The sequence below is a fragment of the Myotis myotis genome, unplaced genomic scaffold (assembly GCF_014108235.1).
Source record: "Myotis myotis isolate mMyoMyo1 unplaced genomic scaffold, mMyoMyo1.p scaffold_m19_p_13, whole genome shotgun sequence".
Classification (NCBI taxonomy): Eukaryota; Metazoa; Chordata; class Mammalia; order Chiroptera; family Vespertilionidae; genus Myotis; species Myotis myotis.
Window position 1 is genome coordinate 4000018 of NW_023416317.1, and position 27895 is coordinate 4027912.

General features: G+C 50.4%; 2 protein-coding genes across 6 annotated transcripts in view; both read left to right on the forward strand.

The window, feature by feature from the left end:
• The window catches only part of EOGT (EGF domain specific O-linked N-acetylglucosamine transferase), a 42913-nt gene extending 36679 nt beyond the window's left edge, over positions 1-6234 (forward strand). For 4 of the 5 annotated variants that reach the window (XM_036331609.1, XM_036331610.1, XM_036331608.1 and 1 more), the window contains 3 exons: positions 833-952; positions 4910-5012; positions 5573-6234. In XM_036331609.1, the coding sequence (XP_036187502.1) occupies positions 833-952; positions 4910-5012; positions 5573-5719 (370 nt within the window). In that variant the 3' untranslated portion in view covers positions 5720-6234. The remainder of the gene's footprint in view (positions 1-832; positions 953-4909; positions 5013-5572) is intronic. The other variant, XM_036331611.1, reaches the window with a different exon arrangement.
• A 17039-nt stretch (positions 6235-23273) lies between these two features.
• LOC118668570 (PRAME family member 12-like) lies at positions 23274-24977 on the forward strand. Its single transcript, XM_036333793.1, has 2 exons — positions 23274-24056; positions 24261-24977. The coding sequence occupies exons 1-2, from the start codon at positions 23274-23276 to the stop codon at positions 24975-24977; spliced, it is 1500 nt and encodes a 499-aa protein (XP_036189686.1).
• Positions 24978-27895: the final 2918 nt, after the last annotated feature.

The following is a 27895-nucleotide window of genomic DNA, read 5'->3' on the forward strand; positions in this document are numbered from 1 at the left end:
TTCAAAGGACACTTTTACAGCCCTAACGTGCATAAAATTGTGGATTTGTCTGCTGCCAAGGCAAGAAAATGCTCAGTGGTACTGGGACCATTTTAGTTCTTTAGAATAAGTCAGCTCACTCAGGAGGAATCACTTTCCTGCTAAAACTCCTTTATCACCAGGGAATAGTCTTCAGTTTGTGCTGGTGTTCCAGACATCTCTTCAACCTTCCCTAATTTCTCTTTTTCATCGAGAGCAGGAAGATGGGCTAAGAGGGTTGCCTTGCCATGATAACTACCTTGATTTGAATAATGCTTTTTAGTTTGATTATATCTATTTTTTTTTAAATATATTTTTATTTCAGAGAGGAAGAGAGATATAGAAACATCAATGATGAGAGAGAATCATTGACCAGCTGCCTCCTGCACTCCCCCTACTGGGGATCGAGCCTGCAACCTGGACATGTGCCCTTGACTGGAATCAAACCCAGGACCCTTCAGACCGCAGGCCGACACTCTATCCACTGAGCCAAACCAGCTAGGGCTGATTATATCTATCTTTACAATTTTGCTTATGGCCTGTGTTATTAGTTTTCCACTCAAGACAGCTATAAAAGTTTCCTTCTAGGATAAATGCATTTAAGTTTTTAAAGAGTGTTTACTTGGGAAAAATGTAAAATTATTGACTCATTAAGTTATTAAATACTGGAGTAAGGCTTGAAATTGGCAAAAAGATCACGGTGGAATGTGAATTAAATCGGGAAAGACACTTGTATAAAAATTGTTACTATGGGTCATGAGCTCAGCTGGACTTAAGACTTTGTTCTTTCCATCTGTCTTCTGTATGTTCACAGGGAACTTGGGTTTTTAGATCAGCTAAGGATCACCCATAACACGGATATCTTTATTGGAATGCACGGAGCTGGTCTCACCCATTTGCTTTTCCTTCCGGACTGGGCTGCTGTATTTGAACTGTAAGTACTTGGTGCGGTTTTACATTGCCGCGGCTCATGGTACTCTTTATGCGTGCCGAGACTTCCGCTCAGCGCACCCAAAGGCCAAGTACTTAATCCTTCCAGGGAAGTCACACCCTATCGGCATTTGGAAAGAAAAAAGACCTAGTACTAAAAATGAGGAGGCTGCAGCCTGCCATTTCACTTAGCAAGCAAACCGCCCGCTCCTCCCTGTCTCGCGGAAGATGTGACTCTGGGATTTCTTTTCTTTTTACTGTTGTTTTTGATGTTGACTCTGTTATAGATGTCCCCCACTTGCCCCCTCTGCTTCCCTCCACCCCGTTGCCGTCCCAGGCCTTCCCCACATTACTGTCTGTGTCCATGGCTATGCACATGTGCATATAAGTTCTTTGGTGAATCTCTTCCCGCCCTGCCCCTTCCCTCTGGGAGTCGTCAGTCTGTCCCAGGCTTCTGTCTCTGGATCTGTGTTCTTCTTCAGTTTATTGTGTTCATTAGACGCCACGTGCGAGTGAGATCATGTGATACTCGTTTTTCTCTGGTTGACTTATTTCACTTAGCATAACACTCTCCAGGTCCCTCCATGCTGTCTCAAAGGGTAAGGGATTTTTATGGTTTTGTGACTTATATTTAAGTCTTTTATCCACTTTGAGTTTATTCTTGTGTATGGTGTAAGTTGGTGGTCTAGTTGCATTTTTTTTGCATGTATCTGTCCAATTTTCCCAGCACCATTTACTCCATTGTATGCTGTTGCTTCTTTTGCCAAATATATATTTTTTAATTTAAATTCTTTATTGTTTAAAGTATTACATATGTCTCCTTTCCCCCCCATTGACCTCTCCCCAGCTACTCCCAACCCCCAGCACATGCCCTTATCCCTCTACTATCTGTGTCCATTGGTATTGCTTATATGCATGCATACAAGTGCTTTGGTTGATCTCTTACACACTCCCCCTCCCCTGTCTTCCCTCTGAGATTCGACAGTCTGTTTGATGCTTCTGTGTCTTTGGATCTACTTTTGTTCATTATATTCCACAAATGAGTGAGGTCATATGATACGTATCTTTCTCCGACTGGCTTATTTCACTTAGCATAATGCTCTCTGGTCCATCCATGCTGTTGCGAAAGGTAAGAGTTCTTTCTTTTTTACAGCAGTGTAGTATTCCATTGTATAGATGTACCACAATTTTTAAATCCACTCATCTGCTGATGGCACTTAGGCTGTTTCCAAATCCTAGCTATTGTAAATTGTGCTGCTATGAACATATGCATATACCCTTTCTGATGGGGGTTTCTGACTTCTTGGGATATATTCCTAGAAATGGGATTCCAGTGGTCTTTTGCCAAATATTAATTGACCATATTGCCATGGGTTGAATTCTGGACTCTGTTCTGTTCCATTGACCTATATGCCTGTTCTTGTGCCAGTACCAGGCTGTTTTGATTACAGTGACTGTGTAGTATAACTTGATATTCTGTATTGTGATCCCTCCTACTTTGTTCTTTCTCAAGATTGCTAAAGCTATTCGGTGTCTTGTGGGGTTCTATATACAGTTTTGGAATATTTGTTCTTAATCTGTAAAAGATGCCATTAGTAGTTTAATAGGAACAGGTCTTTTACCTTTTTGGTTAAGAAAAACCTACAGCCAACATTATACTCAACGGGCAAAAACTAAAACCATTTCCCTTAAGATCAGGAACAAGACAGGGATGTCCGCTTTTACCACTCTGATTCAACGTAATATAGGAAGTCCTGTCACAGCAATCAGACAAGAAGACATAAAAGGCATCCAAATTGGAAAGGAGGAAGTAAAACTGTCATTATTCACAGATGACATGATATTATACATAGAAAATCCCAAAAATTCCACCAAAAAACTACTGCATCTAATAAATGAATATGGCAAAGTAGCAGGATACAAAATGAATATCCAGAAATGGGTGGCATTTTTATACACTAATAATGGACTCTTGGAAAGAGAAACTAAAAAAAAATTCCATTTATTGTTGAATATGGTTTCTTTCTTGGGGTTCACTCCCCTGTGCCTCTCCAACTGGGCGTCGCTGACACTGGGCGTGATCAGTGTGCTGCGAGAGAAGCTGTGTGTTGCACACCCATGTTCACAGCAGCCCAGATGTGGAAGCCACCCACACGTCCACCAGGGGATGGGTGGGTTACAGAATGTGGGCTGGACACGCAGTGGAATATGACTCATCCTGACAAGGAAGGAAATCTCGTCACATGCCCACATGGCTGGACCTGGAGGACATTATCTGAAGTGAAGTAAGCCAGTCACAGGAGGACAGATACTGACTTCACTTACATGAGGTCCCTAGAGGGTCATATTCGCAGAGACAGAAAGTAGGTGGGTGCCAAGGGCTGGGGCCCAGGAGGAGTCAGTGTTAAATTGTGTGCGTTTGAAGCTGGAAGTTCTGGAAGTTGCTTACACAATAATGTGAATGTCCTTACTGCTACTGAACTGCACACCTGAATGGCTAAGGTGATACATTTTATGTATGTGTTTCCTACCACGATTTTTAAAGCATGAGAGTGTGAAAGCCTGTGCATCTCATGAAGAACCAGCTCCAGCACAAGCCCTGCTCCTGCGAGCTCCCATGTGCTCCCTGTTCCCATGTGTTCCCTGCTCCCATGTGCTCCCTGCATCTGCAGGTTCCCTGCTCCCTGCTCCCATGTGCTCCCTGCATCTGCAGGTTCCCTGTTCCCTGCTCCCATGTGCTCCCTGCTCCCTGTTCCCATGTGCTCCCATGTGTTTCCTGCCCCCACGTGCTCCTTCTTCTGCAGGTTCCCTGCTCCCTGTTCCCATGTGCTCCCTGCTCCCATGTGCTCCCTGCTCCCTGTTCCCATGTGCTCCCTGCTTCTGCAGGTTCCCTGTGCCCTGCCTCCTGTGTGCTCCCTGCTCCCTGCTCCCATGTGCTCCCTGCTCCCGTGCGCTCCCTGCTCCCATGTGCTCCCTGCTCCTGTGGGCTCCCTGCTCCCTGCTCCCTGTTCCCATGTGCTCCCGTGTGCTCCCTGCTCCCTGTTCCCATGTGCTCCCGTGTGCTCCCTGCTCCCTGCTTCCTGTTCCCATGTGCCCCCTGCTCCTGCGGGTTCCCTGCTCCTGTGTGCTCCCTGCTCCGTGCTCCTGTGTGCTCCCTGCCTCCCACAGGCTCACTGCTCGCACAGACCTTGAGGGTCAGGGTGGACATTCTGGTCCCTGTGCTCTGCCCCTGCAGCTGGTGTGGAGACATGCCTTTTCTCCCGGGAGAGTTCCACACCCGCCTCATCTGATTGTGTGGTTTCACTATAAAAATGAGCTGACTCACTATTTAAACAGATGACTGTTTAGAAAGAGGTGCCAGGAACTTCCACACCACGCAAGACGTGAAAAATACACACATTAGAGAAACAGCCAGATGATTGTGGATTTGATCTGTCTTCATTTCTCTTAGAGACAGAGGGGGGAGGGAAAGGGAGGGGATGGGAGGAAAGAGAGGGTCACTGAGGCAGCCCAGGCCTTGGACTTTCCCTGGCTTCGCTGGCTCTGTGACCTTGGAAGTGTTACCTGCCCCAAGGCCACGGCCATGCCTGCAGAGACGGGTATTATGAGAATATGGAATTCTTGGTCAGCCCTGTTGATAAAGGTCTGTCTCCATTCCATTCTGTTTTTTAAAAGTTAAGGTAATCTAGTTATGAGAATATTTTAAAAGTACAGGGTGGGGCAAAAGTAGGTTTACTGTTCATATGGCAATGAATATAATAATTCATAAATGAGAATACAAGAGTAAACTGTCTCACGTGCTGACCCCTGTACGCCTGGGCTGCCCACTGTAGCCTCCCTCAGTCTTGTTCACGGTGCACATGACCTTTGCGAGAACCTGTTTGGAGGTGCGTTTTTTCCCAGAGAACTGTGGGCCGGGCACACACTGCAGCCCAGCCTCACGTGTGGCTGCCCGGCCCAGGTACAACTGTGGAGACCAGCGCTGCTACCTGGACCTGGCCCGGCTCCGCGGCGTCCACTACGTCACCTGGCGCAGGCAGAACAAAGTCTTTCCTCAGGACAAGGCAAGTGCAACGGCGAAGCGCCCCTGCTTTGGCTTTTCAGTTCGTGTGAAGTGTGTAGTTATGAATGTGAAAAACTGTCGCTGAGCTTCAAAGGAAAATTGTTCTCTGGAATACTGAGTTGTATCTCATATTTGCAGATCGGAGGAAGAGGGTATTCACTCGGTATCTTTAATGTTAATAAGAAAATTTCATGAAATTTGGGCCTAGAAAGGGCTATTCAATTGCATCTCAGAGGGATCAGTGGACCGGAGACCAGCAGGCCAAATCTGGCCCCCCACCTGTTTTTACAAATAAAGCTTTATTGGGACACAGTGTGCCCTCTGTGTATGTGTTGTCTGGCTGCTTGTGCCCTTCCATGGCAGAGTTGAGTCACCGTGACAGAGGCTGCGGTCCACAGAGCTGAAATATGTGTTCTATGGACTTTACCAAAAACTATTTGCTGACTTCCAAGGGAGAGCGCGAATTAACACAGTTGTTTTGGCCAAAGTAAAGTAATTTTTTCCTGTTCAGAAAACCACATCCTCTGACTTACAGACCTGTGTTTTGGTTTGGTTTTCCAGGGCCACCACCCCACTCTGGGGGAACATCCGAAGTTTACCAACTACTCCTTCGACGTCGAAGAGTTTATGGACCTTGTCCTGCAGGCTGCAGAGCACGTATGGCGACACCCGAAGTGGCCATGGAGGAGCAGACGAGACGAGCTGTGACTGCGGCTGTCTGCAGGGGGCGCCCTCCAGCCCCTCAGCAGGGCAGCCGCTCTGGACCGAAACCGGCCTCAGGGCTCTGCCTGTGGGCTTTACACTGTTTCATGTGACATTGGTGTCACTGCTCTTTGTCAAGATCCTCTTTTTGTACTGAAATGACTTTTTGAGTTCAAAAACTGGCCATGGCTCGCCGAGGGATTGAGCTTTCTTCTTCGGGGATCCAAGCACTCAACTTTCTCAGCGTCAGAATCTGTAACTGGTTCTGTGGGACACCTCAGGGTGGTTCATTCTAGAGGCTCCACCTGGTTATGATGTCGGAGAAAATTCACCATGGCCTTTATTTGTCATAATTTATTCATAGCACTGCTTGTGGTAGGAAAGGGAAGCATGCAGCACCCACACACACCCACCCCTCACACCCACACATACACCCACCCACACACTTACACACATGCACCCTCACACCCACACATACACCCACACACCTCTCACATACACACTTACACACATCCACCCTCACACCCACACATACACCCACACACCTACACACACACACACACTTACACATATGCACCCTCACACCCACACACCTCACACACACACTTACACATATCCACCCTCACACCCACACCTACACACACACACCTACACACACACACACACCCTCACACACACCTACTCACACACACACTTACACCCACCACTCACACATAGTTACACTCATACACACCCCCACACCCCCATGCACTCACACACATCCCCACTCACATCCACACATACACACACATGCACACCCACACACACCTCACACACACATACACACACCCATACACCCACTCTCACACACACCTACACACATTCACACACCCACACTTACACCCTCACACTTACACACACCCCACACTCCACTCACACACATTCACACACACACATACACACACTCACACTCACACTCCTTACAGCCCTCCCCACACAGGTGCGAATCTCAGTGCTGGGCCATAGGATGCACCTGCAGATGAATGTGCTGTAAGCAGATCAGCTTCACTCTGTCCGAGCCCAGAGCCCCCACTGATTCCCTGCTGTATCTTCACTCTGTCCGAGCCCAGAGCCCCCACTGATTCCCTGCTGTATCTTCACTCTGTCCGAGCCCAGAGCCCCCACTGATTCCCTGCTCTATCTTCACTCTGTCCGAGCCCAGAGCCCGCACTGATTCCCTGCTGTATCTTTTTGGTCACCTGCAGGTCATAGGCGCCAAGAGCCTGGATGAATCCTGCTGCTGTGCTAATTTATAGTCACATATTTCATATGCAAATCAGGCTTCCCACGACGCACTACCTGTGATGAATGCACACCAGCAGGTTCTTTAGGACTGCCTGGGACCTCCAGCGGGCTTGCACGGCTCCTTGCTGGGGAGCATGTCTGTCCAGCCCTGGTCTCCGGCGTGGGCATTGCAGCCGCAGTGCCTGTGTGCGTGCCCCACCCTCTCCCAGGAGAAACTGTCCAGTATTAGTGCAAACTTCCGGTGAGCTCCAGAGAGAGTCTTTCCTATAAAAAGACACGTGTGCATCATCCATTTCAAATGCAAAGAAGCGTGGGAAGTGCTGTCGACGGAAGAGCATGTCTGAAGTGCAGCCCATCGGAATGGGACTCATTTCTGGCTGTTTATGGCTTGCTTTTGCAGTGAACAATCATGGGCTTCTCTTACTGCAAAATGTGGTGTTTACATTTTATTAGCAACTGGCTTGCCTAATTTAGAGGCTGGTGACTTCTGTTTTTTAAAGTCTACTTTTAAAAATTAGCAGGTTCCAGCAGAGCTAAGAACTTTTTTACATTTTAGAGTTATTAAAGAAAAGGAAAATGTGCCACAGGGCGTGACCGAGCAACCTAAACCAGCTAAGAATGAGTCTGCTGCCCCCGCTTTAAAGGCTTAGGAACAGTCTCCTAGAGGTTAGGAACATTTATTAAAACATCTGCAAACAGTGCACTGCTGTAGCAGGAGCTTTGATTTGGGTCTTGAGATTGTGTGAAAAGAATGACAACATGAGTTTTCAGTGAGGGAATTGCTGCTGTGGTTTCTGCAGGATCCCAAGTTGGCAGGGTTGCACTTTTAGTCAGAGACATAAACATCGGGAAAGTTATCTTCTTACCTCATTTTAAGAAGCGTGCGGAAATGTGATGCTATTTATCTGCTAGTAATAGACGTGAGAATTTCAGAAATTGAGAACAATTTTATAATAAAACTATAATATTTGAATATTCTATATTTAAAGAGTATGTTTTATATAAACAAAGTACATTTGACACTATGGAATTAACTTTTATCAGACTTTTACGGTAGCAAAAGAAGCTTTCAAATGTTATAAAATTTACAATGTCAAGACTGCTCTTTTTACTAAGTCTTTAAAAGAGATGCATTTCATAGTTTATACATTTGGGGATTTGGGGTATGGCTTTGGAATAAATTTTCATATATTTCAGTAGCAGACCATTTTCAAGGTCTTCTGTGTCTGAATGTTACATGCTTGCTTTTTGGCAACCCACCAGGTCTAGATTATAAAAATTAAGTAGCTTGCTGATGGAGAATTCAGTTTAAATAAAAATTATACCTTACATTTGTTTAGCCGCTTATTATATGATGCTTTCACAAATGTTGTATTGCATAATCCTTGCAAGGATGACGTAAGAATTGTTGCCATTTTCCTGTGGAAGAAAAGCAGAAGCTGTTCAAGGGACTTCCCTGAAGACCCCAGGCTGAGTCCACGCCTTGCATTCCGCCCCTCACGTGCTCACTCAGCGCAGACGAGCAGCTCCTGAGGGCCCCGCTGTGCCGGGCTCCGGGCACAGCGAGAGGAGGGGAAGGCCCTCACTGTCCCGCGCTTGCCCTCGAGGGTAATCTGACTGGACGGCACTCGAGCGCTATGGTGGAATAACCAGAGGGATGTCTTCGGTCCAGCTCTCTGGAAAGCCGCCTCTGGGACGGAGCTGTGTGTGCAGGTTTATTGGGGGCTCACGATCCACAGCTGTGAGATGGGAAGGGGCCGGGCGTGGGCCAAGGGAGGACTTGAATTGCAGGCAGTAGCAGGGGAGGCCTCCTCAGGGGAGGGTAGAGCCGGTGGTTCTTCAGAGGGGTCCCCAGATGAGGCAGGGATCCTCATATCAATGAGTCAAATAGAGCCATCCCCATGGAGGGCGGTAACCTGAGGGCGATGCGATTCCTGCGAGGAGCTGGCCGTGAGCCTCCAGCAGCCAGCACCCTGCACCCCAATGATCGGTCTGGAGGGCACCTGGGGGCCCGCTGCAGCGCCCTCCAGGGCAGGGCAGTGCCGTCCAGCTGCTGCCTTTGCCACCCACAGCCTGCTACCCACAGCCTGCCACCCACAGCATGCCACCCACAGCCTGCTACCCACAGCCTGCCACCCACAGCCTGCTACCCACAGCCTGCCACCCACAGCCTGCTACCCACAGCCTGCCACCCACAGCCTGCCACCCACAGCCTGCCACCTACCCATAGCCTGCGACCCACAGCCTGCCACCCACAGCCTGCCACCTACCCATAGCCTGCCACCCACAGCCTGCCACCTACCCATAGCCTGCCACCCACAGCCTGCCACCCACAGCCTGCCACCTACTCATAGCCTGCCACCCACAGCCTGCCACCTACCCATAGCCTGCCACCCACAGCCTGACACCTACCCATAGCCTGCGACCCACAGCCTGCCACCCACAGCCTGCCACCTACCCATAGCCTGCCACCCACAGCCTGCCACCTACCCATAGCCTGCCACCCACAGCCTGCTGCCCATAGCCTGCCACCCACAGCCTGCCACCCACAGCCTGCCACCCACAGCCTGCCACCTACCCATAGCCTGCGACCCACAGCCTGCGACCCACAGCCTGCCACCTACCCATAGCCTGCCACCCACAGCCTGCCACCTACCCATAGCCTGCCACCCACAGCCTGCTGCCCATAGCCTGCCACCCACAGCCTGCCACCCACAGCCTGCCACCTACCCATAGCCTGCCACCCACAGCCTGACACCTACCCATAGCCTGCGACCCACAGCCTGCCACCCACAGCCTGCCACCTACCCATAGCCTGCCACCCATAGCCTGCCACCCACAGCCTGCTACCCATAGCCTGCCACCTACCCACAGCCTGCCACCTACCCATAGCCTGCCACCCACAGCCTGCCACCCATAGCCTGCCACCCACAGCCTGCCACCCACAGCCTGCCACCCATAGCCTGCCAGCCACAGCCTGCCACCCACAGCCTGCCAGCCACAGCCTGCCACCCATAGCCTGCCACCTACCCACAGCCTGCCACCCACAGCCTGCCACCCACAGCCTGCCACCCATAGCCTGCCACCCATAGCCTGCCACCCACAGCCTGCCACCCATAGCCTGCCACCCACAGCCTGCCACCCACAGCCTGCCACCCACAGCCTGCCACCCATAGCCTACCACCCACAGCCTGCCACCCACAGCCTGCTACCTGGCAGTTAGATGGGTGGGCTTCACTAGACCCTCATGAGCCTCATTCATGCTGAAGGGGGTTAGAGCTGCCTTTGCGGGCCATGTGCTCTCTCTCATGTTATTTATTGCTCCCCTAGCTTTAAAAATATAAAGTCTGCCTGGCCAGCGTGGCTCAGTGGTTGAGTGTTGACTTATGAATTAGAAGGTCACGGTTCAATCCTGGTCAGGGCACATGCCCAGGTTTCGGGCTCAATCCCCAGTGGGGCCTGCATGAGGCAGCTGATCAATGATTCTCTCACATTATTGATGTCTCTATCTCTCCCTCTCCCTTCCTCTCTGAAGTCAATAAAAAAAAATAAGCACATAAAATCCATTCTTCTACTAGACGTTTAAATAGAGAAGAGATCAAGGCACTTTCCCAAAGCCGCGCAGCTGGAAGGTAACAGATGGAGCGGAGAGAATTTCCTTGTAAAGTAATTTAAAGTGAAACGGAAGTTTACAGGCGACACAGGAAGGAGGAGAAGGAAAGAGAGGAGAGACGTTAGTTGGGAGTAGGGAGCAGAGCAAATAGTCCTGGAGTTAGGCCCCTTCTTGGTGTTACAAACAGCTTTCTTCAAAACAGCCCATGGAGACTCGCTTTTCTGAAAGGAGGCGCATGTAGGAATCAGCGCGGGTGCGATCGCCTCAGAGAAGCCGGTTGGTTAAATTAACCTAGTCCCCACCAAGGCCACTGCCAGCACTTGGACATCTTTCTTCTGTTTGAGCTTATTGGGGCAAATCAAAAAACGCCCTACACCTTCCTGTCAGCAAGCAAGTGGCCAGGCAGTGCCCAGACTGTGTGGGCCCCTGCTCTGGACGGCAATGCACATGGTGACCACGAGGTGGCAGCCAAGCCCTTCCAAATGGCCTCTGTGGCCTGAACCTGGTGCAATAACCCCCATGGTAGATTCGAGGCCCTGCTTCTGTGTGAAGGATTCTTTCATGCCTGCTGTGAGGGAAAGTAGGAAGATTATCACGGAAAGTTTCCCATTGAAGTGTGACATTTCTTAGCTGCAGCCAACACCTGGGTCCTTGTAGGACATGCAGGCCTGGAGCAGAGAAGGTTTTCAGGGGCAGCAGCGGCTCAGTGGGTGCGTTTCACCGAAGTGCAGACATTTCCTTGCGACGGGAGCTTCATTTTAGGGTCAGACATAGCACATTAGCTCCTCAGTCACGTTTAGGGGCTCATTTCCCTCTTGTGTTGGCTTTATAGGTGATTGCAAACGCAGGGCTGCTATCCTTTAGTTGAGCAGAACCAAACTGTACGCAGAGGATCCCCGGAGGGGTAGACCCCGGTGGTGCAGCGTCAGCCAGGAGCGCTTTCCAGCATGAGGAGGCTCAGCGTCCAGTCTGCTGGGTAGGACCTGGTGCTGCCCTCAGAGCACGGGTATCGCTCATCCCTCACAGCCTCAGTTGCAGAATTTTAGATGTTTTGCTGAAAGTACCCTGGAGGTCCCTTGGGGGCTTTGTTCATCCTCAGGGCTTGCTGACTGCCCAGGAGAAGGGCACTTCCAGACCAAGGGAGGAGGCTCCTGGGAGAGCCGGGAGGAAGCAGTTCAGGCGCAGAGGCCAGAGGCCTGACAGCCTCCCGCAGCGGCGGGGTACCCCCCCACCCCCCTCCGGTAAGCGGTGGGAGCATTATCTCCCCAGCAGAACAGGTTAAAGATAAAACAAAAGGAATGAAGTCCCACTTGCTCAGGGCCTGGCACACAGGGAATGTTCAGGAAATGCGTTATTACATGTGCACTGGGAACAGAGAATATTGCTATTTAAATTCTGGTCCCTCCGCCTCTCCCCAGACCAGTACATCGCAATCTCTGGGGAGTCAGCCACCCCGGGGGCTCCCGCCCGGCAGGGGAACCGGGAACCGGTGTAGGTCTATGTTGGCGCGTGTCCAGTCTCTCGCACTGGGTCCCGCTAAGATGCCGCGTGGAGGACATTTACTTGGGGACGCGCCTGGGGCGAGCGGGCGCTGTTTGTGGCGGCTTCTCGGCCCCTTTCCCGGCGGTGCCTGCGCGTCTCCGCGTCTCCATGTGTGCGGGTCGCGTGCGCTCCTCCCTGACTCGCTTCCCGCTGGAGCTTCTTCTCCAGGAGCCGCAGCTTCAGAGCTGCGAGGCGCCCGCAGCGTTGCTGGAGCCCCTGCTTGTTTGGGGATGGGGGGTGTGGAGGTGTGTGTGTGGGGGGGGGGGGGGGGGAAGAGGCTCAGCCAGATGCACCTATTTGTGAGTTAGATCAACTGTGCCCCGTGGTCACCGTTGATTGGACCAGAGATCAATAGCTGAGCCAAGGTTATCCAATCAGGCGGCTGCGAGGTAAAAATAAAAGACCCAGCCAGACCCCTTCTGCGGGGACAGGAGGTGAGACGGGGAGCACCTGTCCCTGGCTCCCAGGCTGAGCTCCCGCTGGGACGGGACGGCTGGCAGCCACTTTCCAGTTTTCCAAGCAAACACGTGTGCACGAACCGCCTCCCTCGCCTGGCTGCACCACCCCAGGCAGCCAGGCCCACTCCCCGCCAGATTTTCTCCAGTTAATGCCATCCAGCCAACCAGCAGGTAGGTAAAAAGTAATTGTCGTTTCCAGAAAAATCTGGAAAATAAATGGCAAGGACACAATTCCGTTGAAGTGCCCGCAGCCGTGGGCGGAACCTGCACTGTGTAGGGGCTAAGGAAGGTGCCAGAGCGACAGGCCAGGTGACCTGAGGCAGCTGGTGAGATGGGGGTGGGGTGGCGGGGGGGTGGGGGGGAGCGAAGGTGGCAAGTCCCAGAAAAGGCCCCGCGAAGGTGGTGCCGGCAAACCAAGCCCAGGGCAGGGGTGAAGGGAGGGCAGCCCAGGAGGCACAGGCCTCAGGCAGGGAGAGGCCCGCGGGGACGGTGCAGAGGGCGCGATGGCGAATCTAAGGCAGCGATGCGCCCTGGAGCGGCCCTTCCCACTCAGGGCAGGGGTGCGGACGAGAGCGAGCGCGCCCGGTTCAGCAAGAGGAAGGGGAGTCCTGTGCGAAATGCCTTCGCCCACGAGTCATTAAAAAAAGAAAAAAAGCCGGCGATATCCAGCAACTTCCGGAGAGCACTTACACGGTGCTTTCCAAGTGTTTGTGGGGATGGGACGGAGTTTCCCTCTGCCAGTTCAGCTGCCACGGGCCTGCTTTTCTGTACCATGAGCAGGAGGGTGCAGGGCAGAGCGCAGACGTGCGGCCCCACACGGAGCGCCGAGCTGGCGTTGGGCTCGCCTGCCGGGGGTCCCCGTGCAGATCCGCCTGCCAGATGCAGCTTCCCGAGCCTTCCTGTTCACCCACTGGGCCCTCTGCTCTCCAGCAGCCTGGCTTCTGCCCGGGAACAGCCTGCATGGAGGAGAGCTTCCGGCTGAGGCCGCTGGCGTCACGGTGAGCCTGGAGGGCGGAACAGAGGTGCCGGCAGGAAAGGCACCTTTCTTTCGTGGCTTTGCTTTTAAATTGGTGGGAAGCAAAGCTGGGAAAGGCGTTGTATTTTGCTTTTCTTTGTCCTTTTCCTCCTCCACCAACAACTCCCCGCTCATCCCCGCTTTCCAAGGTCAGCATTTAAGGCTGCTTTGTGGATGGAAGGGAGCAGCCCAGGCAGAGCCTGCGGAGAGGGTGGTGGGGTCCCGGCTCCTGCAGCTGTTCCAGTCGCCGTGGCCCAGGACTCTGCAGACAGTTTGGAGTTCCTTTTGGCTGCAGCTGCCCTGCCAAGGACCTGGCCGCCTGGGCAGTGGTCGGCAAACTCATTAGTCAGCAGAGCCAAATATCAACAGTACAGCGGCTGAAATTTCTTTTGAGAGCCAAATTTTTTTAAACTTAAACTATATAGGTAGGTACATTGTTATTAACTTAATTAGGGTACTCCTAAGGCTTAGGAAGAGCCACACTCAAGGGGCCAAAGAGCTGCATGTGGCTCTCGAGCCTGTTTGCCAACCACTGGCCTGGGGCAATGCACTCCTTCCACCAGACTCGCGCCCCCCCCCCCCCCCCCCCCCCCCCCCCCGCGGTGCAGGTGCAGGGATGGGGAGGTGATGGAGGCCTCCTGGTGACTGGGCTCCCAGCCTCCGGCCTCACACAGGCCCCACACTGCCCGCGTGGCCCCACGCCCGGAGCCTCAGTTTTCCCGTATGTACATGGACTGTGAGGGAATCTGCCTCAGTGTTGTGTGATGTACTTGGTCATCCCATGTGCTGGGAAGCAGCAGTGAGGGCCGGGAGATGGGCTGATCAGACAGCCACGCAGGTGGGCACGCGATACGACCTGGTGCCCTGGAGGGAAGGGCGTGCTGTGACCCAGGGGCTGGGAGGGGGCGGTTAGCCAGGGGACCGCAGATCACACCTAACACCGCACACAGAGGCCTCCGCAGCCGGGGCGGGGGCCTGGGGGAGGGGGGGCGGCCAGGAGGAAGGAGGTGCTGAGAAGGAGGAAGGAGACAGTAGGAAGCAGGGTCACTCTGAGTACTGGAGAAGCTTCTGTGTAGGTGCCACCTTTAACCCCACAGGCGCCCAGGCCTGTCGCCCAGGCCTGTAACTCCAGGTGCTCGCTCAGTGACAGACTGGCTGGCTAAGAGGGGGACAGCCTCAGGGAGACCTGGGGAGACCAGAAGGCCCAGACAGACGAGGTGTGGCCTCCAGACAGTGGGACTTGAACTTGGCTCCCAGTGAGCGTCTTCTCCAGCATCACCCACTCCCCTCCCAGCTCAGCGCTCCCAGCTGGTGGAGGCCCAGGTGGCACCAGCATGTAAGCTGCCCCCTGGCTGAGTCTGAGCTCGGCCAGCTGTCTGTGGATGTGTGCGCAGACATGCACCTCTGTGAGCTCACGTCCAGGGGGCGGGCAGCCGTGCTCATGGGCGGTGGGCTGGGCCCTTCTAGTCTCCTTGCAGTGTCTGCTCTGGGCCCAGGGCCGGGCTGCATGCCCTTGCTGAGCGGTTAGGCTGGTCAGAGACTTAAAGCCCTGCTGCAGCCCTGAGTTGTCCATTGTAAGTAGGCAAGTGACCTCCGGGAGGGAAAACCCAGGCTGGCGTTTGTGAAAAAGAAATGAATAGACTGCTGCTTGGGGAGGGGGCTCCTGGGGCAGGCGTTACTACTCATGCGCCTTGCGGGGGTCGTGGTCCAGAGGCCCTGGCCGGAGCCAGAGGTGGCCTCCGAGGCAGCCAAGCCCCCTGCACACAGAAAAGAAGGGCCTCACGCCTGAAGGCCTCTGTGGACGGCGGCCCTTGTCAGTTCTCAGCATTTCGTCGGTCCCACCTTAATATTACCAAGCGCTCAGACGAGGTTGCTCTGTGGGTCTTCGGCCTCCAGAAGGCCCCTCCTGGCCGGGATGGTTTGGATTCCGCCTCCCAGAGAGACCCAAGGTTGGACGGTGGGCCGAAGGGCAGAGTGTAGCCTGGAAGTGTGTCGACGACTGGGCTACGGACAGTGCCGGCAGCTTGGATCTTTGTTGGTCTCCGAGTCAGAGGACTTGGGTTTCTGGTGGAATAGGTAGTAGCAACTATCTTTCAAGTAAAAGAACAATCCCACAAAACACAAAACCTTTCCCAAGCCAGAAAGAAGAATCCATGGAAGGAGGGCTGCGTTGCAATCGTGTCAAAATGTGGACTCGGGATACTTCCTGTTGCGAATGTCTGATACACACCACGGGGATGGCTGTTCTTCATCAGCCCCGACCTTCACCCACTCTCCCGCCACCCCCTTCCTCAGCCCCGCCCGGCCCTGGCCTCACCTGCCGGGTTTACACATCTGGAAAGAGCAGCGGCGTTATTTCTCACCCCGCACAACGTTGCGCAGAGCCCGCGGGTGATGTCAATGGGAGCGATTCATTATTCCATCAGGCACTTGGCATGTCAGTCAATGAAAAAAATATATGCTCGAGAAGTGACAGCTCAAAATAGTCCCCTCAGGATTGGCATGCCAAGATCTTGATAGTCTAATGAATTACTCTTTAAACCTATCATTTTATCGCATCAGTTTGGCCATATAGACTTTTCTTTTGGGGAGGAGGGAGGAGCAGGACTGAATTACAGAAGTTACCTAAAATAGCAAGCAAAAGAACTTTGCAACCAGCACTTATATTCACAGAATCATAGGAGAAGTTCCCCGGTTTTATAGGACCCTTAGGCATGGAACATAGTCTATTCTCACGGCCACCTGCAGAATGGCACCAGTTTCATCCTCCTGGTCCACACCCACGCACAGGGCAGATGCGTGACTCTGTGCATGTCGGTGCAGCCTGCGGGGCAAGAGGTCCTGAGCACCCAGCACAGTGCGGGGCGCAGTCACACGGGGCCTGGAGTTTAATGGGAAGGTCAGTTTTCCCAGGCAACTCCCATATGCAGATTATTGTCCTACCCTTGAGGTACAGTTTTTCTTGTATTCACGTGGCTGATTGAGTCCACTCCTTCTCCAGCCTGGCCTCTTTACAGATCTGCACCCACCTTTTCTCCTCTGAGTGTTCAGAAAACAGGGTGAGGAATCGTGCAGCTCTCTGGCTGCGTGGGGAGTGGTGCTGCAGGTGGTCGTGAGAATAAACTATGTCTCCTGCCTGCGCTTGGGGTGCCTTCTGAGCATGGCGCAAGCACGCCCAGGTTTCAGCTGCGTAGGTCTAAGTGTTTCACCCTAAAATGTTAGCTTTGTCCTAGGCCAGCACCTGCCACGTGCATTTTTTGTCTCTCAGATATCTCTGCTGACTGCGAGGCGTAAACGCTTGTTTTCTGTCCTGTTAAACAATGCCCCCTGGTTATGGCGGGGGCCATTTTAAACGTCATCCCCACATGACCGCAGCACCAGTTTGTTCTCGGGACTGGATCTCAGTTGCTTGCCATAGTTTGAAGACGGGAACAGCCTCATGACCCCACTGCAGACGCTTACGTGTCTCATTGGAACGTTGCCGGGAAGGAGTAACTTCACACCCTTCACGTGCCCTTGGCAGCAGCAAAATGACCCATTCTGCATTTTCCACGACCAGCTGAGCAAACGCTGGGCCCCCATGACCTTCCAGTTTGTGCTTCAAAGAAAACGTTTCTTTTAAAAAAAAAATTATTGATTTTTTACAGAGAGGAAGGGAGGGGGATAGAGAGTTAGAAACATCGATAAGAGAGAAGCATCGATCAGCTGCCTCCTGCACACTCCCTACTGGGGATGTGCCTGCAACCAAGGTACATGTCCTTGACCGGAATCGAACCTGGGACCCTTCGGTCCCCAGGCCGACGCTCTATCCAGTGAGCCAAACCAGCTAGGGTGAAAACATTTCTTAATGTTATGTCATAAATCAGTCATCACTTGCTTCATAATCTCGATGCAAGTCTTTGAAGTTAGCGATCCATAGAGAGGCTGGGATTTTAAAAAATTGACTCGATGGTCATTTGATGTAAACCATGTTTTACTGATCAGCCACGGAACAGTCCTTGACATGATGCCTGTGAAGACATGTGATCATGGGAGTGATGTGAAATGAGGACTATTATATAGACACACAGATACACACACACGTATATTTATAGTCTGAAGTGCATTGAAAATATGACTTCTTAGTACTTTAGTATTTGAAATTTGTCAGATAATACTAACTCCCCTTAAACCCATCTTATTTTTTGTACATGAACATACTGGCATATACAATATTTATATATGTTATGGTTTGCTTAACCTTGAAATGACAGTTTTTGTAATGGTGTTTTCTATATATCCCATAGATTCCTTATCTAAAATGCACATTTACCCATGTTTGTGCAATCCTCTTTGCCTTGATTTTTTTTGTTATCTGAAGAATTTTTCAATTTAGACATTTTCAGCTTAAAAACAATATCCTTATTACTTATTATTAGTGCTCTATTTATCACACTAAAAAACAGACCCGGATGTTTGTTTTGTTCTGCGGCGGAGCCCGGGTGACGCAGCTGCAGACCCTGCTACTGTATGACTGACTGCGGAATTACAGATTCCTGACCTGCAGTGTATTTAGAAAAAGCAGCAAAATGCAATTACTCTGATAGTAACAGGGGTCGAAGTTACTATTGGCCTGGAGCTAAGCCGCTCACTGTAAGCATCTCGCCTGAATAACTGACAGCCACAGGGGCTCATTTCTGTTCCTGAAGAGCCCCTCATTGCTGCCACCACCAGCTGTGAGACCCATTCTTCAGGGAGTGCTACTGTGCCCCGCGAGGGGCCCTCTCATCAGCGTCATGTGACGGTGCCTCTCTCGGAGCTGAGCTGCCTGGCTCCCTCTTCTCTTAGTTATGAGAGCCTCACGCATAGGGGAGCGGGCACATCTGGTTCCAATCTCAGCTCGAGTCCACCAGCTAGGACCGTGGGCAAGGAGTGGGACCCCAGACCACCCTTTGCGAAGACCTATCTTGAGGGCTTGCTGTAAGGGTCGGCAGTTATAGAAGTTCCAGAAGCTCTGGTGTCTCGCTGGTTTGGGGGCATGTGTCACTCAGAGCTCCCAGCCTGCTCTTGGGATGTTGTTTCCAATCACAGGTGACTCCTCTCCCCTTCTCTGCTCCTCCCCTTGCCCTTGCCCATCACTTCTGCTCCATAGTTAATACCCAGAGATTCTCTTTATGGAAACGGTGCCCCCAGGGTTTCCACATCTCCGCCAGGTTATGCCTTTGTCTTGTATCTGAGCACTTAAAACACATTTAGACACAGTAGGTTTTATCTGTTACTTTTTTATTTTTTGTTGGGGTCCAACCCCAGCAGGTCCAGGGGTCCCCAAAGGTGTGGATGGAGTCAGCGAAGAAGGAATGACACGGAGACAGTGTTCAGTTGATCAGCAGCCTAGCCAGGATCTCTAGCCAGGATCTCCAGCCAAGTTCTGTTTTTCATTGTCTTGTTACATCTGTATTTATACCAGTTGATTTTAATCCTGTCAATTTCTATTCCAAAGGTTAGGGCGTTTCTTATCTCCATTCCAGGGAGTAAAGATTATGTAGCTTAAGGGTGATTGTTCATAGTTAAAGTGATTAACTACCCGCCTGGCATTTAGTTAAGGGGTTTTATTCCCTCCCTAACTTCAGGGAAAAATCCCTACCTGGGGAAACAACCTTTCTCGGAGAGGTGACCTTGGTTAAAACACATGCGCCAAGAAGGTGAGCAAACATATTAAGAACAGTATGCCACATACGCCAGGTCCCTTGAAACATAAGCTGTGCAGATGTTTCTTCCCTGCAGCGACTGTGTCAAGCAGCAAGGATGGACCGGCTTCCAGCAATTTTTATTTCTTACGTTCACTGTAGAAATACATGAAAATACAGAGAGGGGAAAAAAAACACTTGAAGGAAACCTCAGCGTTTATCAGTCCAGAACTTTTTACCTGCTAGACTATGTACATATTTATACTAAGCACATTCCTGGGTAACCTGCTGATTGCTAACTGGATGTAATGGAACCTCTCGATTTATCATAAAAAGTATTACATCAACCTTCTTAGTGTCTGCCGATCATTTCATTGAGCTAAGCTCATGATCTTGGGCAGTTAGACTCTAATGAGTTAATATTATTTAAAAAATAACCCACTGCCTTGGGTATCCTTGTGCATACATCTTGGTGCATCTGCCCAATTACTTTTTGAGGATAATACCCTAGATCTGACTGCTGGACCCCAGGGCAAGCACATTTTTAGAGATTTGATGATATACTGATGAACTTCCGCCCAGAAATGTGGCCCTTTCACCTAAGCCCTTTGCTGACATGCGAATGGCCAGCGCCCTGGTCACACCCGGCCGTGTGAGTGCGAAGGGTTTCAGGCAGAGCTGTGGGAGCTTGTGCAGGAGACACGGGGAAGAGGACACGCTGGGTGAGCTGCTCACACACGAGACAGCTCCGCATGGTGGTTGGGACACTCACACTTGTGACAAGGGTGGAGGCTGGACCATGCACCTGACTATTGTTCTGATTGAATAGACCCGCGGCTAAAGGGACACTGACAGACATTATTTAGAGGCCCACGTGGCTGTCACTTCTCAAACAAGGTTATGTAAGAGAGGCTGTGCGGGTTAATTAAAAGGTAGCAGCGTGTGGTTGAACACAGCGCCTGGGCAATTGTTCCTGCCACGGTGACAAGTGTGCAGTGCATATTGCAAAGGTCGGAACAAAACAAAACTTGTTTGACAAAGATGAGACATTTTGTCTAAAGCTCATGTGTGTTCTCGAATCCCCATATTGGGTGTTTTTAAGTCTGAACGAATAATGGAACATTTTGAAATTATCTGCAAGCTCTGAATGGCTCTCCTGATCAGTAGGCATAGGTAGGTTGTTTGTAATTGTATTCAAAATGACGTTAAAACCTCCACATTGTTATTTGGCAAGTTTCAAGTACAGTGGGGCCTTGACTTACGAGTTTAATTTGTTCTGAGACCGAGCTCGTTAAGGAGCTCGTTAACTCAAATTACTCTATCCACTCAATGCAAAAAATCGGTCGAGAGACAGCTGGTATCTCAAAAAACTCGTTAGTCGGGACACTCGTAAGTCAAGGCCCCACTGTATACACAAAAGCAGAGCAAGCAGTACAATGAGCGCCAGCCTTCCTGTAAGCAAATCTTTGGCATTGTATCATTTTACTCATGAACTTTTTAGCATATAGAAGTGATTTTGAGTGATTGGTCCTAATCAATTTAATTTTCAGATTCAGCATTATTGGAATATCTTTGTAAAATATTGATTAATTGTACAAACTCGGCAAAATTATTTGACCTCTCTGAGCTTCGGTTTCCTGTTCTGTAAAAGGTTAATAATAGGTAGTAGACACTGCAGTGGATTGTGAGGATTCAAGGTAACAGCATGGAAGTGAAGAAAATGTTAACTCACCATCATTGCCATTATCACCACTGGAATTCAGATCTTATGGGCCAATGACATGTGGGAGCTTTGGAGAGTTGAAGATAATGTGCAGGGGTTGGGAGGCTGCTGGGAAAGAAGATGGAAAATGCGGCAGGTGTGTCAGAAAAAGATGAGTGACGCAGAAGATTCATGAAGAAGGAACGCCAGCGGAAATGCCAGCAGTGGGCTGAGGGAGAGGGAGGGCCGGGGGTTGGGAAGGTGGTGGCCTCGAGTTGGTGCTCCATTTCTCCACGACAGGATCAGAACCTGGAGAAGTGGAACATCAGTGGAGATGGAACCAGCAACCCAGGTACATGCCCTTGACTGGGAATCAAACCTGAGACCCTTGGGTCCCAGGGCCAATGCTCTAACCACCGAGCACACTGTCCAAGACTAGAAGCAATTTTAAGCTTTGCCTGATGGGTTCCTAATTGCCAGAAATGATCAATAAAGCAAATCTATGTGATCAATGTGTGTAAATCATTCCTTGAAATGTAATTTTGGGGAACTTGATTGGGTCTCTAGCTATGTTCATTTTTAAAAAATTAATCTTTATTGTTGAGATTATTACAGATGTCCTTCATTTTTCTCCCCATAGCTCCCCTCCACCTGGTTCCCACCCCAACCCAGGCCCTCGCCACCCTATTGTCTGTGTCCATAAGTAATGCATACATGCATATAAGCTCTTTGTCTAATCTCTTCCCACATCTCCCACACCTCCTTCCCTCTGAGAATCTTCAGTCTGTTCCATTTCCATGCCCCTGATTCTATTCCATTCACCAGTTTATTCTGTTCATCAGATTTTTTATTCATTTGATTTTTAGATTCACTTGTTGATAGATATGTATTTGTTGTCACTTTGTTGTTCATATATGTTTTTTATCTTTACCTTTTTCTTCTTCCTCCTCTTCTTAAAGAATACTCTTCAGCATTTCATATAATACTGGTTTGGTGGTGATGAACTCCTTTAGCTTTTTCTTATTTGTGAAGCTCTTTATCTGATCTTCAATTCTAAATGATAGCTTTGCTGGGTAGAGTAATCTTGGTTGTAGGTTCTTGCTATTCATCACTTTGAATATTTCTTGCCATTCCCTTCTGGCCTGCATAGTTTCTGTGGAGAAATCAGCTGACAGTCGTATGGGCACTCCCTTGTAGGTAACTAACTTTTTCTCTTGCTGCTTTTAAGATTCTCTCTTTCAAGGAGCCCATGCATCTGCCTTCAGTGCTTTTCAGGCTTGAAAATGTCTGACTCCCAGGTCTGGCTTCTTTCCATCTAATCACATTCTTAGATTTAATCTTCTCCACCCAGTTGCTGAGCTAATCCCATCTTTCCCAGTGGAGAACCACCCTTTCCTCCTGGGAGGGACCGAGAATGCAATCTCTCCCTTTGCCCTCTAGGATGGCACTGTCTCCCCTCCAGCTTGTCTCATTTTAAATCTTAAATTAACCCAGAGAAGAGTCTTTCCCTCTTCTTTCCAAGAAAAAAACACCCATGGTTTACGTGGCCCTGGGTCATTCACAGGGTTCCATTAGGAGGGCCCACCCTGACCCTGCCCAGCCCTGACCCTGCTTCTCATGGTGATTCTTACCTGAGGTCCCTCAGAGAAGCCTTGGGGTCTACAGGGCCACGCACATGCTCAATTTCCCACCCCTTGATCCCTGTGGAGCTCATGATCTGCTATGTCAACTGACATAAAACCTCACTTGAAGCATGGACACATTTCAATTATTTTCTTTGTTGATGACATCAAATGGTGTCAGCTGTGGGCCTTGGCTGTTTTAACTGTGGATACATTTGGATTAGTCTACTGTGGCCAAAGACCCCCAGCCACCATGCTCTCAGGTTTTGTTTCTTTCCTATTTAACAACAGGAAACCATTACACCTTCACTGTCTCAAACTGAGATGACAGCTGGGAACCATCAGTCAACCTCAGTCAGTGTCTGTGGAAGGAATCCATGAGCCAGGCCTCAACCTTGCCCCTCCCTAACTTTCTCTCAATCCATTAATCTGGAGAGAGGAAATAATCCCAATAAGATTAAGGGATGGAGACTGGGGCTTCTGATTGGATGTTAGCATTTGAGAAGGTGTATAAAAACCTCAGGCACCAGAGGAGAGACTCAGAGTCCTCCAGCTCTGCAGTCAGTGTGGTGGTTCTCCACCAGGTCTGAGATCTGAGCCCCAGCCAACTGGGTCACAGCAGACGTTTCTGAAGGATTCCTTTCTGAGCACCTTGAAGATGCGCACCCGGAACCCAGCCAGACTCCTGCGGCTGGCAGGAGAGAGCCTGCTGAGGGACCAGGCCTCAGTCATCACAGCTCTGGAGTACCTGCCCGCTGAGCTCTTCCCGCTACTGTTCATTCAGGCCTACCGTAGGAGAATTCGGGAGCCCCTGACGGTGATGGTGCGCGCCTGGCCCTTCACTCTCCTCCCTCTGGGCTGCCTGTCACAGCTGTCACTGGACCAGGTCTTAAAAGCCGTGTTGGATGGGCTAGATGTTCTGCTTGCCCAGGAGGTTCGCCCCAGGAGGTGGAAACTGCGGGTGCTGGATTTAAGGAACACAGGTGCCAACTTCTGGAGAATGTGGTGTGGAGACAGCACCTGGAATTGCTCACCTGAGGGACCAGTGGCTGTGCACAGCTCCAGCCCCAACACTGAGCACCCCTTGGCTCCCTTGGAGGTGTTCCTAGACCTTAACTTCAATGAAAGGGATGGGGATGAGTTTCTCAAGTTCATCATCCAATGGGCCCAGCAGAGGGAAGGATTGCTACACCTGTGCTGCAAGATGCTAAGGATTTCTGAGGTGCCCTTCCAGAGGGCCAGGAAGGTCCTGGATGGGGTGCAGCTGGACTGCATCCAGGAGGTGGAAGTGAACTACACGTGGGACCTGCCCACCCTGGGGACGTTTGCTCTTTACCTGGGTCAGATGCGTAACCTGCAGAGACTGTCTCTCTCCCACATCCACGTGTTGACAGAGGAGGAGGATGAGGAAGAGGAGGAAATGGAGGAGGAGGAGGAGGATGTGGAAGAAGAGGAGGGGGAGGAGGAGGTGGAAGAGGATGTGGAAGAAGAGAAGGTGGAGGAGGAGGAGATGGAGGATGAGGACGGGGAGGAGGAGGAGATGAAGCAGGAGGCAGAGGAGAAGGAGGGGGAGGAGGTGGAAGAGCAGGAGATGGAGGATGAGGACGGGGAGGAGGAGGAAGAAGAGGAGGAGGAAGAGGAGCAGGAAGAGGAGCAGGAGTGGGAGGAGGAAGAGGATTGGGACAGAAAGCAGGAGGAGCAGCGATTCTTTTCCCAATTCCTCTCTCAGATGCTCAGGCTGCAGCACCTCCGGGACCTCAAAATGGATTCTCCTTCCTTCCTCCAAGGCCGTATGGACCAGATGCTCAGGTGCCTGCAGAATCCCTTGGACAAACTCTCCATAACAAATTGCCAGCAGCTGACCCATTCAGACCTGACACACCTGTTCCAGTGCCCGAACCTCAGGCAGCTAAAGTCCCTGCATCTATTTGGTCTCAGCCTCATGGATTTTAGTCCCGAGCCCCTCCGAGCTCTGCTGGAGGCAGTGGCACCCACCCTCCAGGACCTGGGCCTGGATAACTGTGCGATGGTGGACTCCCAAATCGAGGCCATCCTGCCTGTCCTGAGCCGCTGTCACCAGCTCAGGGACTTCACCATCCCTGAGAACAACTTTTCCGTGGCCACCGTGGGGAAGCTGCTGCGCCACACAGCCGGGCTGCGCAGTTTAGAGCTCGAGCTGTACCCCGTCCCCCTGGAGTGTTACAGGATCCAAGGGACTGTCAACAAGGAGAGACTTGCCCTGATTCGGGCTGAGCTCGTGGGGATACTGAGGGAGTTAGGGCAGCCCAGGACCATCTTTCTTGGCACCAAGTGCTGTCACAAATGTGGCAAAAGTAAAGTTTATGAGGTGGAGTTTTCATGACGTGTAGCCGTGCTGTGCCCCTGTAATGACCCTGCTCAGTGGGAACACTCAGCAGAAGCTTTGTTCTGGGCCCCTGGAAGCTGTAATATAGAACCTGGCTGCATTATGCAGGATGCACCCACGTTCCAGATTCATGCTCCTGTGAATTCGGAAAGGAAGGGACCAAGCCCAGGTCCACGATTACAGGGGCAAATGTTGGGGAGTTCATGGGACCTCAGGGGGCAAGTGTCCTAGAATCAGAAATATGAATCTGATTTGCATGGGGAGGTGGGAGGGGTATTTGGGCTCCAGCTGCATGTGTGGGAGTTAATCCTGAGGTGGATGATTGTAAAGGAATGATCAGAAATAAAGACAATTTTAAAGGCAAAAAAAAAAAAGATTCTCTCTTTGTCATTTTAATTATGATGTGTCTGATGTGGTCCTCTTCGGATTCCTCTTGTTTGGGGTTCTCTGCGCTTCCTGGACTTGTAAGTCTATTTCTTTCACCAGGTAGGGGAAGTTTTCTGTCATTATTTCTTCAAATAGGTTTTTAATATCTTGCTCTCTCTCTTCTACTGGCACCCCCATAATTTGGATGTTGGTACGCTTGAAGTTGTCCCAGAGGCTCCTTACACTATCTTCATATTTTTGAATTATTTTTTCTTTTTGCTCTTCTGGTTGGGTGTTTTTTGCTTCCTTGTATTTCAAATAATTGATTTGATTCTCAGGATCCTCTGGTCTACTGTTGAATCTCTGTATATTATTTATTTCAATCAGTGTATGCTTAATTTCTGACTGGTCCTTTTCCATTTTTTTTTTTTTTTTTTTTTTGCATTCTCACTAAGATCCTTGAAAGTCTCACTAAGTTCCTCAGAGGTTTCTAGAAGATTCTTAAGTAACCTTATAAATGTGGTTTTGAAATCTATATCCAGTAGTTTGCTTTCTTCCACTTCTTTCATTTGTGACATGTTTCTTTGTCTCTGCATTTTGGCTGCTTCCCTGTGTTTGTTTATATGTATTGGGTAGTTGCTAAGTCTCCTTGAGTTGATAGAGTGGCCTTGTGTAGTAGGTGTCCTATAGGGCCCAGTGGCTCAGCTCCCCTGTCACCTGAGGTGGCCACCCTTGGTGCACTCCTTTGTGGGCTGTGTGCATAGTTTTATTGTAGTTGAGCCTTGATTGCTGTTGGTGTCACTGGGAAGAATTGACCTCCAGGCGAATTGGCTGTAGGGACCAGCTGTGACTACAGTGGGAGGGCTACTGTGCAGGAGACACCCATATGAAGAAGGACTTGCTTCAGTGGGGCTTTGGTGCTCACTCAGTCTGCCCCTTGAGTGTGTCACTTATGGATGTGTAGAGTTGTAATCTGGTATGGTCTCACACTGACCACTGAGTACACTGGCTCTTGGGTCTCCAGGGAGGTGCAAAGTCAACCACTGCCTGAGTCCATCCAGCAGGAGCTACAGAGACATCTGCAGATTCCTCCTCTTTGTATGGGGTTTGGAAGTGCCCAGATGAGACCCAGTTGTGAAGCAAGGCAGGCTAGTGCTGGTGACAGTTCTTGGGCCTTTTATTGATAGGTTTGGGGCTCCCTGACCCAGCTGCAGCTTGTTTAGCCTGAGAAAGGACAGAGCATTCATATGCAAAAGCTGATGCACACAGCTTGGGTGGGGTTGTAAATTGGATGAGATGGGGTCTCAGGGAATCACCAGGGAGGAGCCAACAGAAATGGCTGCCAGTCAGCCCTGCGACTGGGAGGTCCCAGCACAGGAACAATGACCACTGCGAGCTCCTCCGTCTGAAAGAAAGCTGCCCCCAAGTCCCTGCCCTGATGCCAGACAGTCCAGTTTCTTCCTGTATGTATCTAGGTCCCCCAGAACCTCACCTGGACTGGGGTCTGGTGTGGGGCTGGCACTCCTTACTCCTCCAGGTGGCCTCCAAAAAGGCGATCTCCCTCCTGATTAAAAAAGTGGCACATCCAGGTGCCGGACCAGCCCATTCTGCGCCTCCACACCTCCCACCAGTCTCAATGAGCTTTCTTCTTTACCTCTCTAGTTGTAGTACTTCCACTCAGCCAGCTTTCCCGTGGTTCTGGATAATAGTTGTTCTGTATTTTAGTTGTAATTTTGATGTGGTTGTGGGAGGCAGCAAGTATAGGCGTTTACCTATGCTGCCATCTTCTCAGCTATGTACATCTTATTAAACGAAGATGGTTAGATGATTGCCAGGTGATTTTGAAATTTTGGATCTAAAGTGGCTGTACCCATCATTCCATTCATTGGGTACCTTCTTTATTTCCTTTCTAATGCAGGTATCTAATCCATCCAAAAAATGACATACAGGATAATTTCACTATACAGAATCTCTCTAGATCCTTGAATATTCTATATACATCAGTCAATTATTTTAATTTTTATGCATCAGAAATGGCTCTCAGTACTGATTTAGATATCCTGGCCTCCCCCCCCCCCCAACCCCGTAACTTATCTATCCTGTGACTCATCCCAAAGGATTAAATAGCCACAGAGATACTTCTTCTCTCTCTAAAAATCAATTTAAAAATCTTAACACACACACAGGAAACAACAACAGAAACTATAGATGCCTTGACTGGAAGGAGTGGATACCATGGACATTTTCTTGGTAATGCCAGTGAGAGCAATATGTTGAGGCCAGGAGGGCATTTGGTGTCTTCAAATCAAATCACACAAGAACAAAATTACATTAAAGAGTTTGGATTTTATCCTCAATGGTGTGCCTCCCAACTGAAATGTGAAGTGACATAATCATATTTGAATTTTAGAAAGGTCACTCTGGATTGTATGGAAGCAGGACAGGAGGCAGGGGAAGTAGGAGGGGTGCAGAAGTCCAAGAGCTAGGACAGCGGCAATGAGGACAGAGGGAGGAGGCGGGTTTAGGAGTTAGAATCCATAGGCCACAAT